This window comes from Corvus hawaiiensis, chromosome 4 (genome assembly GCF_020740725.1).
Source record: "Corvus hawaiiensis isolate bCorHaw1 chromosome 4, bCorHaw1.pri.cur, whole genome shotgun sequence".
Taxonomy (NCBI): domain Eukaryota; kingdom Metazoa; phylum Chordata; class Aves; order Passeriformes; family Corvidae; genus Corvus; species Corvus hawaiiensis.
This window is the reverse complement of record NC_063216.1, coordinates 46685032-46704447: the sequence shown is the minus strand read 5'-3', so window position 1 is coordinate 46704447 and position 19416 is coordinate 46685032. Positions and strand designations below refer to the sequence as shown.

The window sequence follows — 19416 nt, the reverse complement described above, 5'->3', positions numbered from 1 at the left end:
GCAACAACTTCTCTCTGTATAAACACATCTCTGTTCTATCATACATAATTCAGGTTTTCCAATTCCCCAGTGGAGTAGATTATCTAACTCCATACACTGAGGTACAGTCCACAAACCCTGCACCAGAATTGTACCACAACAGTACTGTACTATACCGCATTATTGATACAACTCTGTCTCTTGCCACAACATATGTGCTCTCAATCAGCTTTATCCTAATATTTTTTTAAATGTCTATAGCATCCTCCCTGCCAAGACCTGGATATGCTCTACAAGCAGTAAGTTAAGAGTTCACAGAACAACACTGGATAAACATGACTTCTCAAGCGTCATTCATGAGTACACAGGGATTTATGTAACAAGACTGTTCCACAGCTCCAGCACTCTCTGCTCTCAAAATTCATGAGAACTCTGTGGGGATCTTTGGGAACAGGTCTCAAATGACAGGCATTTCTGTAATAATCTTCTGTGTCCTGTAAGTCACCTCAAACGTGGCATTGCAGAGCCCAGGCAGGCTCTGTTCCTGTGCAATCACTATCCTCACAATGGGATTGCAGGCTGTGTAAATCAGTGCGGAATTGAGTCCGGAGACTTGAGCTGCCATGAACATCTTAAAAGAAGATTACACCCATGTAATAATGCACAATCCTTTGCCAATCCCTAAAGCGGGGGGCGGGGGGGGGGGGAAGCAGGGGGAGGACAGGGACAGGGGGCCGGAATCAGATTTCTCAGCCAGCTCAATCCTGGTTGTCCTGGAGTCCAACCCTAACTCAGGGATCCAGAATCTGTGCAGCTTTGAGCCTGGCACACTCAAGCCTGCTGGGTCCCTGGCCCATCCTTCCTCAGTGGCCTTGCCACAGACACATAGCCCTGACCTGAGTGGCTGAATACAGGGAGGTCAGTCTCCAGAGCCTAAAAGTGGTTTCTTCATAAGCAGTAACACAATTGCTCTGTCTGCAGCTTCTGTTTTGGCTCTGTAGAGCCAGGCTGATCCTCTGGATGCAGGATCTAGTGCTGAGGGAATGGATGGTGTAGGCATGGGCATTCAGCCTATCTCTGCACCCTTCTCCTCACAGTCTTTCCAGCATAGGCTCAGTGGTAAGAGAGGTACTAAGATAGCATTAGGTGATCTGAATTGGGATCAGAGCTGGACAAAGATTGCACTGGCAGGGCAAGAGGAAGATATGTAATAAAATTACAGAGAACAACACATGAAGAAAGAAAAGGGAACAGGAATCCTGTTACCCTGATCCCCTAGCAGGAAGAGCATGGTACCTAATGAAAGATGAACTGCAAAGGACAAATGTACACTTACTGTTGAAATGCAGAGGTGTGGAAGTGAGCAACTCTAACAACCAAGGCAACGTGCTTATAAGAATTAAAGCAAGAATGTCTTCATGAGTACAGTTAATTGTGCCAGTGATCTCTGAGCACCAGGTCCCCATAGCACTCAAGCTCAAATCCAGCCAAATTACTGGGTAGCTGAACCTTGAACCTTCCCAGTTGCAGATGATCCCACAATTCACTTGTCCTGAAGAGTTAAGTCCTGGCAGCATCAGGGCTAGCTGTCCAAGGTAGGATCTCTTGGAAATTTCACTACACAAATTATACAGCAGCTATCTTTGGAAATTTATTGTGAATAGCGTGCATCTTTGCTTAATCACTCCTGGACATCCCTGACATCAGTGGAGGCCTCTGTCTCCAGAATGTCCCCTGCCTGTTTTGAACCTCCTCAGAGCTGACCTCCCTGCAGCTCAAAGTCTGAAGCTGTGCCTTGCTTTGACTTTTGGCTTTGACGCATGAATGACAACACATTCTTTGTTCATCACAAGGCAGCAGTGTCCATCATTCTGCTTTTTCAATGGTTTTTTTTCAGAAAGCTCTTCTCTGGCAAAAGCAAAATTTCACAGCAGCTGGGTCTAAAAGAAAAGTGGGTTGTACAACCTGAGCCACACCTGAGCCCTTCTGCAGTCCCAACCTTACAGCCAGGGACCTTGGACAAGCATGGCTACCAGCTCTGTGAACCACTGTGCTTGACTCCTGGCAGGCATGGTCTCAACTGCACCTGCAGAGCTGGCAGCCAGTTCTCATCCTCCACAGCCTCCAAGGGCTGAATCAGGTTTCAGCTCTTCAGGCAGAGAAGGCTGTCCCCACTACAGCTGGAGGCACCATGGACCAAGGGCATGCCTGAGTCACTTATGCCCTTTGACAACTCACCTCGTGCTCCAAATTTCAGCTATTCTTGCCCTCCTGGGCCACCTTCCCCTTTTCCCAGTCCCAGCTTTGCGGGGAGGGCTGTCCACCACCACTTGCTGGGCTGGAATCCATCCTTCTAAGGCTGACATTGAACGTGACTGTCACACAGGGCCAGCCCCGATGCGTGCCATGCACAGCAGCTCAAGGGAGCAGCATTTTGAGCCTTGCTTGCTTCCCCCAAGAGCTGTGGGGAGTGCCCCACACAGGCATGCTGGCACTCCTGCCATCGAGAACAAGCTGCACCCGTAGGGGAGCACCGGGCAGACAAGGACGGTGGAAGCAAGATCTGCTGTGCTGAGGGTGCAGCTCTCCCCTTACGTGCTGCCATGCTCTGCCGCCCCAGGTCCGGCCCCCTACGCACACCGGTGCAGCCGTGCCCTGCCTCTGGAGACACTGGGGAGGCACATGGGGTCCCTAAAGGCCACTTGTTCCCCCCGGCTTCCCCCTCCCCGCGCCGCTTGGCGCTGTGGGCAGCACGGGTCTTTAACTTTCCCCGCCGGATGAAGGGCCTTCTGTAGCTGTGCCGCGGCCTCACACCCCTGTTCCCCGAGGGCATCCGGCCACCATGTGCTCGATAGGGGCGGCAGGGCGGGGATCTCCCTCCTCCCACCCCCGCCCGAGCCCGAACCCCCCACGGCTGCTGGGCCTCCGGCTGCCGGCCGAACGGCTCAGGCGGGCGCTGCGCCCACGGGTCTGGCCCGGGGCGGTGGCCGGCCGCCGGCGAGGAGGCGGAACGGGCGGACAAGGCGAGCGAGGACCGGAGGCGGGCGGGCAGGCAGGAAGGGAGGAGACAGCGGTGGGAGGGCGGGGAGAAGTTTATTCCCGGAGACACCTCTCCAGGGCGCGGCGGGGGAGTCGCCCCGAGCCGGTGACTGTTCGCCCCTCGAGGTTGGGACATGCGCCGCGGCGCTGCCGCCCGGGGTTAGTGACGGCGGGGCGCCGGCCCCGATTTCCCACCCAGGCGAGCGCGGCGGCAGCAGTAAGCAGTGCCTCTGGCGTACGGACTGAGCGCGGCCGCCTGCCTCTCGCCCACCGCTGTCTCCCTGCTTCTCTTCCCCTCTCCCGGGTGCGTGAGGAGAGATAACAATGGTGGGGCGCAGCCGCCGGGCCCCCGCCCTCGCCTAGTGGAAGCGGGTGCCCCGCGGCCACTGCTCCGCCGCCCCGCCCTGCGGCGGCCCCGGGCCGCGGACCGCGTTGCTGCCGGCGGCGGTGCCGGGAGGCGATGGTGCCCGCGCCGGGGTTAGTCTGATCGCCGCTCCCCGCCTCGCCGCCTCCGGTGCCGGCGGTGCTCCCGCGGGGCCAGCGCCCGCCGCCTCCCCGGCCGCCGCGCTCGCTCGGGCTTGCGGCCGCCTGACACAACTTGGGAGCTCCTCCAGAAAAACAAGAATAATTAGTAAAAATAATTTAGAACAAGGCGAAGGAGCGGAAGAAGCGAGTGGATAATGTCAACCCCGAGCAGATTCAAAAAGGACAAAGAGATTATAGCGGAGTATGAAAGTCAAGTGAAAGGTAAGAGCGGGGAGGCAGCGGGAGAACCGCCGCGGGGGCCGGGCGTCGTGCCGGCCCCTTCCTCCGGCTGCCGGCCGAACCTCCAGCGCCGGCGGGGCAGCCGGTCCCAGTTTCCCGAACTTCGGGGCGGGAGGGAGCGGCGAGAGGGCGGCGGAGGCTGCCCCCCCCCACCCCCAGCGCTCCGAGCGGCGCCGGTGGGTCCGAGGGGCTGGGGCCGGACGGCAGCTGCGGCGGCTCGGCCACAGCCCGGCCCCGGCCGAGCACCTTCCCTTCCTCCACCGACTTCGTAACACCCGGCGGGGGGGTGGGAGGGGGGGAAGGGGAAAGGGAGGACAAAAAAAAAAAAAAAGCTTGGCAATTACTGAGGCGGGAGACAATGCTAAGCCATACCCCTTTCTTGAGGCACATGGCTGGTGTCCTCCACCCTCCCCTTAGGGCTGTAGTTTCTGTGCCGGGCTGTAGAAGATGGCTAATAAAGAATTATCCTCGTCTACTGAATGAGCCCATTCAGCCATCCCAGGAAGTATTTCAGCCTCGCATTGCCCGGCTGTATCGCATTCAACTATTGTGCCAAGGACAGCGCCGGCAGATCCTGGCTTGAGCCACTGACGCTTCCAGACCCTCGAGTTTCCTCGCCTAGCGTTTTCCCTCTGCCAGTGTCTTGGGCGGAACGGAGATTGGGAAAGTAGCGACATGGCAATGGGGTGTGGGTCTCTTGGAGAGCATCCTTCTGGGTGCTGTCGGGGAAAATATTGCATAATACATAAATTGTAAGAAATCCAGTGATGGATGTAAACCTGAAACACGGCATTTAAAAAGCTATGCAGCACCTGAACTCTGCTTTTTAAAATGATACTGGTGCGCTCTTTACATAGGTAGAGTGCTCCCTCCTTGGTGCTGCCAACAGTCTGCGATGTGCAGAGATGGAGCGTGTCCTCATGCAGGTCCATGGGCTTCAGGAACAGCCTTCCTGCCCCACGCAGGCAAGGGCTGGGGACGTTCTATATGAGGCATCTCGAAGAAGGTGGGAGGGACCACTCCTCAGCTGTTGAAATATTTATTGACTTTGTGTACTAGCACAATATTTTTTCCTCTTACTCGATCTTATGACATTACTTTTTCAAGGCAATGCTTGTAGTTTTGTTTCGGTTTTTCCTCTTAAAAGTAAAGAGGTAGTTTTTGAATTTTTTTCTTTCTAAGCTTAACTTTTTGTGAAAAATACCTGTCACTACTGAAAGTCTTTTTGTATCCAGAAAAGGATCTAGGCTTAAAATAAGAGATCTGCCAGATAGGTGGGCAGTGAGGGGTCTGAGCTGGCAGATAGGCCACGCTTCAAGTGTCTGACATGGGCAGGTCCAAGACAGTTCTTGCACAGCTGTTGTATTCACTGCCATTGAGCCACTGAAGGGTTGGTGCTTTTGCTTCTCTGTGGACATGGTGCAGATTTGTCTTGGTCACTGAGCATGAAAAATGTTCGAGATCTCAAGCTCATTGCAGAGTGTGCAGACTGTTCTTTGCCTCCTCCTAACTTGATTGTTAAAGGCTCAGCCTTTATTATCTGCAGCCAGTTGCTATATATGCCAGTCTTTTCTTTTGAATAATGAAGAAAAAATACCATGCCCTTCAGCTACATATATTGCCTCATTTCAAAAGACACCAAAGATGAAGGCATAAAGTACCACTGATAACCTGGCTCTCCTTTGGTATCATGGTCCCCCGTCATAATCGCAGAGGGAGATGGCATTTGTAAATATAGCTTAATAGGAATTTTAACTTGATTTGCTTCTTTGTGGTGGTCTGGGGTGTGTGCAGTCTGGTCCCACCCAACTGTCTTGCCTGAATTGTTGATTAGCAGCCGTTTGAAAAAGTATGCTGGGCTAGCAAATGTAGTCAGAGATGCTTTTTCTTTAACCAGCATCACTACAATTGTATTTCAGGTGGCATGAACTGTCTGTGCTAAGATACAATTCTGCTTGACACCAGCTCAGTGATACTATAAAAAAGCAGTGATACCACTGTGTGATACCTTGAAAATCTTTTTGATATTGAGGGTTCAAGGCCTAAGGAATCAGCCCTTGTTAGCCAGCAAGGTAGCTTTAAGGGAATGTAAATTCAGGAAAGTCAGATCCCTATATACTGCTTGGAATTTCTTATATTAGGTTAGGAGAAAGGGTGTGGCCAAATTGCTTTTGCTGCCTCTGATTTCTGGTGTTTGCTGTGGCTAGCTGATTTCTCACTGCTGATGTGTGTAGTTGCTGAAGGATGTGGACAACTGGGCAGCAGACTGGCCATTTGAGGTCCTCTGGACAGGCGTGTACACAGGAGCGCAACAGCACGGATCTCCCATACCTTGTTGTGAGACTGCATTGCCCAGGTTGCTGAGCATCAGCGTTAGTTCTTCAGAAAGCATGCCACTGATGTGTGCCTTTGTAAATCCTGTCCTAAGATGTCTGAATATTGATACTGGAGGAAGAGGGGCGTGTAATGTACATGGCCTGTAGGATGTGTATATGGTGCCATAATTGGAAATTAGTATTTGATAGTGCCATTCTTCACATAGCTTTTCTGCTCTTAACTCCTCAAATAGGTAGCAGTAACAGATGTTAATTGTTGTGCCTGGCTCCTGAGTGGTGTAAACTGACCTCTTCTCCTTGGATTTCTAGCAGTATCACTAGATTCTGCTGTTCCTATATGACCTCTACTAAACCAACAGCCAAAGTCTGTAAATGTTACCTGTTTGTCAAGCTGAAGTAAACAAAGTACTTCTGACTTGTTGGGCCGAACATTTTATTGCACATTTTTTTGCAATGTCCCTGTTCTTCAGTCTGATTTCTCTCAAGACATGTCCCAGTTGAAGCAATAAGGTGTGTTTAGTTCCCTGCACATTGTATAGAAAGCAGAAGGATATTTCTTAAGGATGTCTTAATACCAAAGTTAGATCTGTCTAGCTGGATACCTATACCTGTTGTTCTGGGAGATGTAAGAATATTATGATGGCATAGGTACCTTACTTTGTAGACATAAAGGCACCTGGGAAGTAAAATAACTAATAAAATATTCCTGGTCATCCACAGTATCAGTTGTATCTGTGTTTTTCTGAAGAATGTGGTAATTTTATTTGCACTCTGAAGTCATTAGAGGTACTTTTACCAACCTTACAACTGGTGTGGGGGATACAACTAGAGCTAGAAAATGGAAGGAATACTTTTTAGATGAGCAACAGACTGGTGGTATGGTTATGAGCCAAGTACTAACTTTCTGGAATATGACCCTGTTAGATTTATAGACAGCATGCCTTAACTCAAGGCTCAATTGACTATAGTAGCCCATCATACCTTTTGTATTCTGGGGACCGGCTGCTCCTTGGTACTGCTGATAATTTCAAGTAGTGTCTATTGATAAAGTTAGTGAGCAGTTCACAGTAGCGAAGAAATACTAGAGCATCCTCTGATGTCCGTGGGTAGATGTCTTGAGTATGGTAAAGGGTGAGCTGGTGAGATCTTGAATACCTGGCTCCCTTTGGAAATTTATCCTTCTGAAAAATAAATCTGTTGTGGTAGCAGAGGATTGGGGATTTACTGCTCCGGAGCTTTTCAATCATTCATGTTAAACTGGCATGTTTGCATTCTTAGGACTTTCAACTGGCCTTCCATGCGCAGGAGAAATGTGCTTTGACTAGGTAAGCACTGTACTGTCTAATTATCTGGGCCTGTCTCTTCAGAGAGATGATCCATATGGCCTGAACTGTTGGGAAGCATTGGAGTTTGTCTCTTAGCCTTCTTAAGCAAATGCATCTCCAATGGAAATGGACCGAGGGAAGAGCTGCTTAGATCCCTCCTTTTTTCACCTTCATTTTTCAGTTGGAAATGACCTAGTTGAAATGCAAGCCCAAAAGCAGTTTGTGGAGGAAGACACTTCCCCAAGATCAATATTTGCATGGCCTTCTTCAGAACAAAATACTTCTATTTTTCATCCCAAAGACTCAGTAGCAGTCTGTATTATATGGCGTAATTAATTTTTATGGAAAACGAAAATTCTAAATTGTGAACCTGAATTTCAACTTCACATTAAAACAACACCAGGAGCCTCTCTGAGAAAAGGCTGAGTTCTGAAGTACAAATTGGGCTGTTTAGTAAACTGATAGCTATTTTGAATAAAATATTTGTAATGAAATATTTGGTACCTTGGATGATACCAGAATTCTTGAGGTTTATTTAAAAAAAAATCTGATTAATAGATGCCAGTTTTCAAAGTTCAAGTTTATCAAGTGTGGTTTAGCAGAAATTTTTCTGGTCAAAGAACTTGACCACACACAGGACTCTGTCTGATACAGAAAGGATATGGTTCTCCATGCTGTTTTCCAATTGGAGTTACATTGTGTAATGAAGTTCCTTATCTTTTCCCCCACCATTTTCTCCTGGCTCTCTGATCCTCCCTTTCAGAGTACAAACTGCAGTTGTCCAGGTAAATAAGTTTGTAGTTGACTGTGCAGCTGAAAGGGGTATCTGCAGATTCAGACAGTTCAGTCATAAACTGAACAGTTTTTTGGTTTGTTTTGGTTTGTGGTGGGTTTTTTTTTGTTAACTAGCGTATTTGGTACTCTTACTCTTCCACGGCTTTCTTGAAATGAAAGCTAAGGAACTTGGTTTATTACTATGCTGTGTACCAAATTATTTGGGGCATGGTCGAACCCTACAAAATGCCTGCTTCCCAAAGGTCGTGACTGAGGAACTGCAGAGGTTTTGGTTTCTTAGTCTTTCTATATAATTAAAGAAAAAACCCATCTTTTCTTCATGCCTTTTTGAAAGTATGACCCAAGAGTCAGGAGAGTACATATTTTTTTTCCTGCCTTGACCACACACTGCAGCTGGTATGTTCCTGCACCACAGTGAAGATACATTTATTATTTTACTTGAATTTAAAGGTGAATAAAGTCTTGATTACTATAGCACACGTGAAAAGGTAAGTAGTGAATGGGTTGTCTGAACAGCGCTTCTTTCTTGCAATATGGCAATCATAGTGCATATTTAATGCATATGTTTAGTAGATCCACATTTTTGTTAGTCTCCAAGATGAAGTTTTGACTTGCCTCTGACTCTGAAGCAATTTGGAAACTTTTTATGATCATTTCTTTGGGGTGTTTTTTTCCTCTGCGAGCATACTTTCTGTGCAGTTTTGCTGCAGAGCAATGCTCTAAATCATGCTAAGGTCATTTAATTTCCTGCCATTATCTTTTATTGGTCACTTTTTTATGAACTGAAGTTCTACTTGCTAATAAAATTAAACATAGCTTTGAAGTGGCTGCTGTAAGAGAGAATGGGATCTGAATTTCTTTCCATTTTCTGCTTCAGACTTTGCTTGGGTTAGGTCTTGCCTTTTGTGAAAACTGGTCTCCTTGTCAGTCAGAGGTGATGGATGGTAGTGCTGGAAAAAAGCAGGTCAGTGCTGTTGAGACTGGATAAGAAGTCCCCTGCTGACCATTACACAGCCTGTTAGAAATCACTGACCATAACTTGACAGTGCAGCGTGTCTGATCTCTGCTTTGGACAGGGATGGACATGGGGGAGAGCACAAATGGATCTAGGCAGGTGTCAGTGCAAGCTCCTGTGGTGTTTGTTCTTCCCTTTACCTTTTTTTTCCCCAACCCTTCCTACATCTGTCATGCTATCCCACATCTAACCTTTCTGGTCTCCCTAGTGGAAATCACTGCTACCTTAACTTGTATTAATCCTTATTAGAGTCTAATCTACTCTTACTGCTTGGCTTTCACAGGGCAAAATAGGCTTTGAAAGAGTATGGGGGGTTGTTTGTGTGTGAGCGATTAGGCTAAATGTGTAGCAGGGCTGCCTGTGCTGGGGGTGCTGCTGCCTCTGCTTCCTGCAGGTTTTAGTCTCATGGCAGCATTTCCTCTGTGAGTGGCTTCTCCCACCTTGCTGTGTACTGACCCAACCCTTCCAGGGATCTGCCCTGTACTCTCTGCTGTGAGCTGTCTGGGCTGATGCGATAGTGTGTTGGCCATCTGTGAGGCGAGGCTAGCTGACCTTGCACTGTGCTGGTCAGTCTGGGAGCTGTGAGTCATGAATAGCCTCTTGTTCCTGAAGTTATTTCATCTTTTCTTTCCCCGCCTTTTGTCTCTTGGGCCCTGTGCCCCACACTCTGAGGTTCAAGAGATTGTGGGGTATGTGTGTAAGTACATACATATGCATGTGGAAGAAGAGCAACAGCTGGAAATTGAAAGCAGTGGTTAAAGGTGCAGTGACTGGCATCACTGCTTGTGTACCAATAACAGGGATGAGGCTGGTGGGCTGTGCAGTAGCAGACACTTGGGGTGAAGCACAGAGGGCCATTGCTGAGAGCATGGGTTCATCTCTTGGGTAAGAGACAGAGCTATCTGCACAGGAAGACTGCTTGCTGTGTGTCTTTTACATCACTAAGGCTATATCTGGCACCAAATCTAAAGGAGTTGGTTATCACCGCTTTTTCCTTTGTTTCCAAGACTTAAACAACTGCAGGCTGTTCTGGCAGTTTGTGTGGTGGCTTGGTCCTTTGGGAGTGCTCTAAGACAAACAATTCACTTTGATCTGTTGTAATGGAGCCATAATCCTGAGGCACTACTTCCTCCGGAACCTACTGTTTTCTGCAGCTTGTGGAGAAGTCATCTTCTAGTAGACACTGAAGTATGTCACAAGTGAGTTACATCCACCTGGCAGGCTAAAGGTGTTTTACCGATACTCTGCCTGCTAATCCATCTTGTCCAGGCAAAGCACTCATATTCTCAAGCCATTTTCAGTTAACTTCAGTTCAGTAACTGATCAAGGAAATCTCTTTAAGAACTCCTTCCCTCTCATTTGTTCTCCTCTGTCACTGTTTCTTAGGCATATACCAGTATGAATTTCAAGATGCAATATTCAGTCTTGCATCATACAACCCACTGGAAACCTGAATTTTACCTGCAGGTGACTGATAAATCCTGAAATTGAGATGTAATGTCATTATGAAAAATGAGCATTTTTGAAATAACCCTAAGCAAATCTGATGTTCTGTTTCCAAGAACTGGCTTGTGTACGGGCATGACCATGATTTCACATTACTCTGTTGTCTTCTCTGGAAGGTGTAAGTGCTTGGTTTAGTTCCTAGTTGGCACAACAAAATAATCCCAGCTTTAGGTGCATGTTAATGAGGTAGGTGTTGCAGGTAGGAAGGGAAAACCCACTAAATGCTCTAAGAAAATGTTGTGGAGAAAGGGTATGCTTTATGATTTGACTCTTTAATAATCATATCTGTGAAATAAGTTAAAGATGGCCTGTGTTATTTACTTCAAACTCTATCCAGTGAAGGACAGTGCTGTTGATTTGACTTTAATGAAGTCTCTCCTAAGGTATGTGGGTTCTTTATCTGTGTTTACCTAGATCATAGCATCTGAGGGGTTGCTTTTAATTAAGGTGGTGAGAAGGGAAAAGTACTTCTTCTTTGTCTATTTTTCTCAAAAAAGATTCAGTAGAACTTGCTTAGAAGTGTGAGCATGGATTCACCAGTTAGAATATTCCTGTTAACTTTGTTATGTTATCTATTATTGACCAATAAAACATGCTTTAGTTTCAGTTGCAACCTCCTGAGACTTTCCTTTATAGATGCAGAAGTGCTGACAAGCAGGCAAGGGAGCTGTATTAGCATATTAACCAAAACATTCTCGAAATATACTAGACCTAAGTGGTTTTTTTATTGTGAAATAGAAGTTACAAAAAGTATAATTAGAACAGTTATGGTGCTGTATTTCTTGTTAGCTATGTTCAGAATAAAAAGCAAATGCAGCTGGCTTACCGGATGATGACTTCCAGGAAATAATGATTGTAACCCTTTACATAATTAGCTGTTGTGGGAAACAAAACTGACTACAAATTCATGTAAACTATCAAGACTCCTTAACTGACTCAGTGCTTGCTCATCTGAATTACCCTGCATGTAGGATCTGCTAGCAGTTTGTTGGTGCTGTCTTGCATGGGGAGTCTTCAAGATGCTGCTTGTTTCTTTCGGGGTGTCAGAAATGGAGTGGTGCACACTTTTGGCTTTGCTCTGTGTGTAAAACTAAATAAGGAGACGGGCTGATCCCCTTTCATCTTCCAGTGTACATTCTTTAATATGGGAAAAGAAAGCAGTCTCTACTGTTTTAGCTAGTTCCAGAGTATCTGCTTCCTGAAAATCAGAGGAATCTATTCATGTTTACAGAGTACACCAGAAGTCTAATAAGATTCAGTGATAGCTCTTGTATGACTCTGTTCTTTCAACAACCTGTCTTTTTTCAAACCTTGCTGTTCTCTGCCTTTCCCCTCGGATTCTTTTTTAAGCAGAGAGAGGATAAACAATCTAAAGCATCAGGTCAGAGGCAAGATAAAATAAGTGTTCATTCAGTACCAAGATGAGCAGGCATCTCAACTGAAACTTTCTAACTCAACAATTAAGTTACTGTTTTACACAATAATGGAGAAATTGAAATGATTAGAAGTCACTTTATTGAATTTTTAAAATATAGATCAGATGATCTGTCATTCTGCTTGTTCTACTAAAGCGAAAAAATACCACCCCAGAAAGACTTTTGCCTTTTGTTATGCACTTCAATACTGGTCTCTGTGAGTAGTTGCTGTGATTAAGTTGCTAGGCATAAAGTTACTTTTATTTCTTTGACCGTATTTATGCAAGCGCTCAAAAGGCATACTAAAAAGAAAAAAGTTCTTAACCCTTATCATAGGATACTTAATACACCAAGGTTGCTGTAAGTGGTTAGACAGCGCAGCAAGCTCTACCTCTTGTAAATCACTGATTTGCCAATGAGTAGAAATGAAAGTGTATAAGATCTTGTCCGTAGGTGCCTTGCGTAGTTTGCAAATTGGTGTCTGCATTCTTGGCTTAACTAATCCTAGTTCCTTGAGAAACCAGCTATGTAGCAGAAATCTAGCTTTTGTGTGTGTTGTGTTGCAAATGGATAATTGGTATGTTTAAGAACGTAACAACTGTGCTGTGCTTGCTGCCCAGCAGACTACTTGAGGTTAAGGCCAGTGTAGTAGGATTGTTGGTATTATGTACCTTTTTTTGAGGCTGTTTTCATGTATTTGTGCCTTCCTAATTTCCAAGTAACAGTGCATAAAATTAGGAGATTCTTAATGTAATGACAGAAAATAGAATCAAAGTGTTAATCTGCTCAGATACCTTAGCATTAAAATCACAACCATGTGCAGAGTGGGAGAAGGTTCCCCTGTGCAGAAGAGATGAGGGAACTCAGAGCAGGTAGCAGGTCCCCACCTGCTAGGTGCTCCTCTCGTCCCAGAGTGCCATGGAGGAGCCTGGTGGCAGCAAGTGCTGTCATGCATGCGTGGCATTACTTCTTCCCCAGCAGCCTGCGACAAGCAGTCTATGTGCATCTGGAGCCGAGCTCATCGGATTATTGCGGACTGTATTGTAATCCTTTAATTACCAGCCACTTCTGATGCCGTGATATTGTAGTTGTGGGTCAAATCCTGTGCTTCTTAAGCAGTATTCCCACTTTACCTGTGGGATGGTGGAATACACTACACCTTGTGAACTTGATCATGTGGCCTTAATGAGGAAAAAAGCAGCCAGGAGCATACTGTTTCTTGTAGCTCATTGCATTCTGGGCAGACAGCTGTCAACAAACTTGTTTAAGCCAGAATGTGTAAATTTGGAATGGAATAAAATGGAATAAATGGAATAAAATGTTAATTTTTCAGGTTTCTTTTGTGTCTGAGAAGTTACAGGGTGTGAGAGTTGGGCCTTTTATTGTTTTTCCTCCAACCCTCCTGTGAGATTTCTTCCTACTTCAGGTGTCTTTTACCAAGGTTTTAATGCATTATCATGGTAATTGTTTTGAATAACAGCACCCAAGGAAGATATGATACCTGGCCTTTGGGAGATGTTTCTGGTACTTCAAGCGAAGAAAAATACAAAAATGTTAATGGAAAAATTGTGGACAAGAAAAATAGTCTGTATTTGGGCAAGACGCTAGTGCTGCTTCTACCTGCTAACAGCCGAACAAGGGGAGGTGAATACTGAATTAAGCGTGGCTTTGGCTGACTGTACCTACATCCAGAAAACTGGAGCACCTTTTCCTTACAAGACTGTTTTTATGTCTAAAAATACCTTGTGAAATATAGGTGTGATGCACTGGACTGCAGTGAGACATGCAGTATTGAAAGGGTGGTGAAAGAGCAAAGATAACTTTTAACTAACACAGACCAAGTAGCCAATGCGCATAAGATTTGCTTTGCAGCTTTTGCCTGTCTTTCAGAACATAGAATGTTTTGGGCTGGAAGGGTCCTTAAGTGATCATGTATTTCCATAGCCAGGGACAACTTCCAGTGTATCAGGTTGCTTAAAGCCTCATCCAGACTGGCCTTAAACACTTCCAGGGATGGGCCAGCCCCAGTTTCTCTGGCAACCTGTTCCTGTGCCTCACTACTCTTAAAGAATTTCTTCCTTGTATCTAATCTAAAGCTACTTTCGGTTCAAAGCCATTACCCCTTCTCACCCCTTCTCCTATGACTACGCGCCTTTGTAAATATTCCCTGTCCAGCTCTCTTGTTCCCTTTAGGTACTGGAAGGCTGCTCTGAGGTCTCCTCTGAGCCTTCTCTTCTCCAGGCTGAGCAACACCAACTCTCTCAGCCTGTCCTCATAGGAGAGGTGCTCCAGACCTCTGATCATATTCATGGCCCTGCTCTCAACTTGCTCCAGCAGGTCCCCATCCTTCTTATGTTGGTGGCCCCAGAGCAGGATGCAGCCCTCCAGGTGGGGTCTCACTAGAGCGGAGTAGAGGGGAAGAATCACCTACCTTGGCCCACTGGCTACATTCCTTTTGATGCAGGCCACGATGTGGGCCAACATTGCCAGGTCATGTTGAGCTTCTTGTCAGCCACCACTCCCAAGTCCTTCTCAGGGCTGCTCTCAATCCATTTTCTGTTCAGCCTGTATTTGTCCTTGGGGTTATCCTGACCTACATGCAGGACCTTACACTTGTCCTTGTTGAACTTCATGTGGTTTGCAGGGGCCTACCTCTCAAGCCAGTCTAGGTGCCTCTCAAGCCAGTCTAGGTGCCATCTCTTCCTTCCAGCGTGTCAACCACACCACACAGCTTGGTGTCATTCTCAAACTTGCTGCGAGTGCATGTATTCAACCCCATTGTCTGTGTCACCAATAAAGATGTCAAAAAGCCCTGGTCCCAATACAGACCCCTGAGGAACACCACTCATTGCTGATTTCCATTTGGATGTTAAGCTGTTGACCAGAACTCTTTGAGTGAGATTATCCAGCTCATTCCTTATCCACCAAGCAGTCCATCTGTCAAATCCATGACGCTCCAGTTTAGAGACAAGGATGTTGTGTGGGATCGCATCAAGTGCTTTATGCAAGTCAAGGTAGGTGACATGTTGCTCTTTCCTTATCCAGTCGTGCTGTAACCCACATTACAGAAGACCACCAAGTTTCTCAGGCACAATTTGCCATTATTAAAGTCATGTTCACCATTCACAGTATTTTCCACCTGCCTTAGCATAAATTCCAGGAGGATCTACTGCATGATCTGGCTAAGCACTGAGGAGGGACTCATCTCTGGGAAACCTTTCTGGACAATCATAATGTTGAGCAAGAAAAACCCTCTTTTGCATATCAAAAGGGAAAAAAATCAATGAAAATAAGAGCCAAAGTGTAATTCCTTCAATATATATTCCCTAACAAGCAAACTAGTGGGTTGCTGGTGAGAGAGTATGGGTGTTCAGAGGGACTGTTCGAGGAGATTGCAAGCACATGCTTTGCTATTGGCCTGCTGGGAAGTTCAGTATAATTCTGTGTTGTTCCCTGGTGGTTCCAGGATAGCCTCTGTCCATGGGGGGGGAGGGGGTAGTCTTTTCTCAGGCCTAAGAGGACAGACTTTCAGGCTACAATAGCAGTTTTCAGTCTTCTATGAAGGTTCAAAGAGGCTTAGGGTGTAAATATCCCATGGGATTAAATTTATGAAAGAACTCTAGCTCTTGTGTTTGCCTTTCAGATGCCACGTTTAGTTCCACTTTGGTTGCTGCTTCACTTCAGAGGTGTTGGTATGTTTGTGTGACTGCATATACTGGCCTACGTGTTTATTCTGTAGTATAGTTTGAAATGCAGCATCTCTAACACTTATACATTTGTATAACATTTATAGACCAGACTTGGTCTCTGCCTTGCCTCCAGCTGGCAGAGACCAAGTGCCAGCCTCAACCATGCTGATGTCATCTGGGTTGCCACCAGAGTAGACCTAAAAATGTTGCTTTTTCTGCTGAGCCACGTGAAAATGTGTACGAAATTGCGGCATCAGGAATCTGATCAGTGCATCCTTCCTAGAGATTAGACTGTTTGCATGAGGAGTTAGTTTCATATTTTGCTACCTTTATCATACTCAAAATTGAGTCTTGAGTACACATCTCCCACCTTGCAAATGATTGCCCTGAGAACTGAGGAACTCAGTATTCTTAGACTAGTCTCCCTGGATTCTTGTTTGTTGAAGCTCTCAAGCTCTTTCCCAGACTTAATGAATATTTAATTATTTACAGGGTGATTATGAATCCATTGCCTGGTAGTTAGAGGAGCCACCAGAGAGGTAGGGTTCTCTATGAATTCCAGCAAGAGCGTGTTCCTGCTCTACTTTTTAAAGAAATGGAAAAGGAGGAGGACAGTAGGATTGAGGTTTATGTGACCATTCTAAATTAAGAATACTTACTTTATTAATCTGGAGGGGGGAGTATTCAGAGGATACTTTATTTCTTTATCACAGTATGCAGAAAAAACCACAGCTTTTTCCTTTGTAATGATTTTTAATCTTAAAGCTCTTCCAGCATTTGTGCCAATTTTTGGCAGATTGTCTCTAGTTTTGCAGATAATCTGTGAAAGAAATGTTTGCTCAGAGTTATTTGAAAGGTTCACAGATGAACGTCTGTTTGATTGAACTTTTGCTTCAATGACTTTTTCTGCAGCACTCCCTCCGTACAGCATAGTCAGTCCTCTGTCCCATGGCAATTCTGCTCCCCAGGTTCCTGAGTTGCAGATTCACAAACAGCTTTTTTTTTTTGCAGCCACCAGAAACTTACTCAGCAAATATTCCTGACTTATTTCATATTTGTGAAATTTTAGTTTTTTTGTTTTGTGTGGGATTTTTGGGTTTTGGGGGGATTTTTGGGGTTTTTTGAGAGCAAGAAAAATTACTTCAACTAATGTTTAAGGAGGAGAGAAAGGCAGTTGGTCTGCAAATATTACCAAGGCAAACCTGCAGTTTTTAGTCAAATAACAGTGAATGTTTTGGGGTTTAGTGACTAGAGGTGAATGATTACTGTGCATTCATATAGCTGTAAGGAGGAAAAATGAAGAACTCTCTATCAGTCATGACAGCTGATCAGGTTATTTCATTTGCAGAACTGTTCTGTAGGGACACCGTCCTTTAAGAAGCCAAGCTACTTGTTACTGGCTTGGGACTTAACTTTGGTGTATTAATGTGCTTGTTCTTTACTTGTACTGCTGCAGCTATATATGGTGAAGTCAGATTGTTTGAAGAGCTGTATGCAGAGTGCCATAGCTGAGAATTGGGCAAGAAGATGAAAATGACTGGATTCTTTTCCACTTAATTTAAAAGTGAATTAAAGGCAACCCTTCAGGTATGCTTCTGAACTTGTGCACTGGCATGTTTTGCGTTGGAAAGGACAGTTTGTTCTTAGGTCTGTTCTGCACTCCATTCAGTTATCTGATAATAGTTGTAACTAGTCATGTGGTGAATTTTTTAAAAATTATAATTGACTGTTGGGTTAAATGAATAGCTAATGCATCCTGAATCAGTAGTAGTTCCACTGGAAAATAGTATCTGACTGGATAAGTGTATTGAAGATACTGTAAATAAGGAGATAGCATATATATGAAGACTTAATAGAAATTTCAGTTCCCTAACTATTTATATGTAATCTGTTGTTTTTTCAGTTATAATATCTGAGTTGCAAAGCACATGTTGTTTACGTTATGTGGCTTTGTTTTTGCTTAGCATTGTTTGTGTTAGGATATTTGAAAATAAATTTAATTTAATTGCCTTTTTTTACTTCCATCTCTGCAATTACTTTTTTTCTCAGTTTGTAAGATATCAGTAGTGTGGGAGATCATGGGATTAGCTATGATCACTGAAAACTCCATCTTACTTGTAGGTCTGTAGCAAGATGCTCTGGAAAAAAGTTTTCTAGGTTACAACTTAGACTGTGTGTAGTGCAGTGGGGATTCAGACCTGTTACTAGGGTCATACGGGCCATTATTCCTATTACAGTGTGTTTATAGCCTTGGAATTACCCCTTTGAATCTCATCTCAAGAGTCTGTGATTTTGGGAAGACGTACCTCTTTGTATAGTTCTTCTGCAAACAAACTACTTAGGGGAGAAAAAAGCTTTTGGCCTCTCATAAGTCAGGGCCAAGACTCTGCTCTAATGTAAGCAAGAGGATTTAATTTAAAGTGAAGAGACATCTTGTTTCCGGGTGACTGAATGGACTGACAAGAGTCTCCTTAAGTGTACTGAAGGTAGCTGTTTTTGAATCAATAATGGAGTGCCAAGTTCTTGTTCACAACAGTAAATGAGTATTGATGAAACTGGTGTTTCTCTTTGGGAACTTATTTTTCCTATAATGGGTAAGATTTTTGCCAAGGTCTGGTATTTAGGTGGTTTCCTAAGCAATGAGGGGGGCCTTGCTGAAGCAGTGCTGCATGTGGATGGGGTGGAGCTGGCACTGGTCGGTGCTGAGGAAACTTCTCAGTTGTGTAGACATGTCAGTGCTCTTTGATGTGCCTTGGCTACAGGAAAAGCTTGAGACCCACTGCAGTAAAATTTCAGTCAGTTAATGAATTAGGCTTTGAATGCATTCAGTGCACTGAACAGTTGCTAACTAACGCAGGATTGGAGGGATGAATGAAGTGGTGCTGCTTTTACAAGCAGAATAGTTGCTATGTGTCCTGTTAGGACAGCCTTGCTTACTTCAGAAGCACATGAATTTGTTGACCTCAGTAGAGCTCTTAACCTTCCTAGGGCTACTAATCTCCATGATGTCTGAAGGATTTGGCTTAATTTTGGCATGGGCATGTGCCAAACGGATGAATCAAACCATGAGTCATCATTTTTTGTAGTAGAACATTCAGACCTAGTCCCGCAGTCAATGTGTCTGACTGGTACTTGCCTGAGAGCTTGCAGGATCTGATCCATACTTTGGGAATCCTGGCTTCTTACGTGTAGGAGAGACTGTTCTGATACAAAGGAGATGTAACGCAGAATATACTGAAGCAAAGCAAGAACTGTCACTTGACTCAGATGCAATTCATAAAATAAAATTAGCGTAGGTTCTGGATGGGATTATATATACATTGCAGAATGTTTCAGTAGTACTCAAGATGCCTTGTGAAAATGGTAGAAGTGATGTTTTCAAGTTACTGACTGTTACTTCCTTTTTTGCAGAAAGCTTAACTAAAGCATGGCACAATAAAATAAAGCCACTTCTAAAATTTATTGGAGGCATTGAATTGTGGAGGTAATGGAGAATGATGTGAATGTCACTTTCATGTCTGCACTATAAAATGCAAAAGCACAAATGTAGTA

General features: G+C 45.0%; 1 protein-coding gene across 3 annotated transcripts in view; it reads left to right on the top strand.

Moving 5' to 3' along the window:
* Positions 1-3513: 3513 nt before the first annotated feature.
* Positions 3514-19416, top strand: part of SRGAP1 (SLIT-ROBO Rho GTPase activating protein 1) — a 146867-nt gene continuing 130964 nt past the window's right edge. Inside the window, exon 1 of one of the 3 annotated variants that reach the window (XM_048300797.1) lies at positions 3514-3765. In XM_048300797.1, coding sequence (XP_048156754.1) covers positions 3699-3765 — 67 coding nt within the window. In that variant the 5' untranslated portion in view covers positions 3514-3698. The remainder of the gene's footprint in view (positions 3766-19416) is intronic. The other 2 variants (XM_048300795.1, XM_048300796.1) reach the window with 2 other exon arrangements.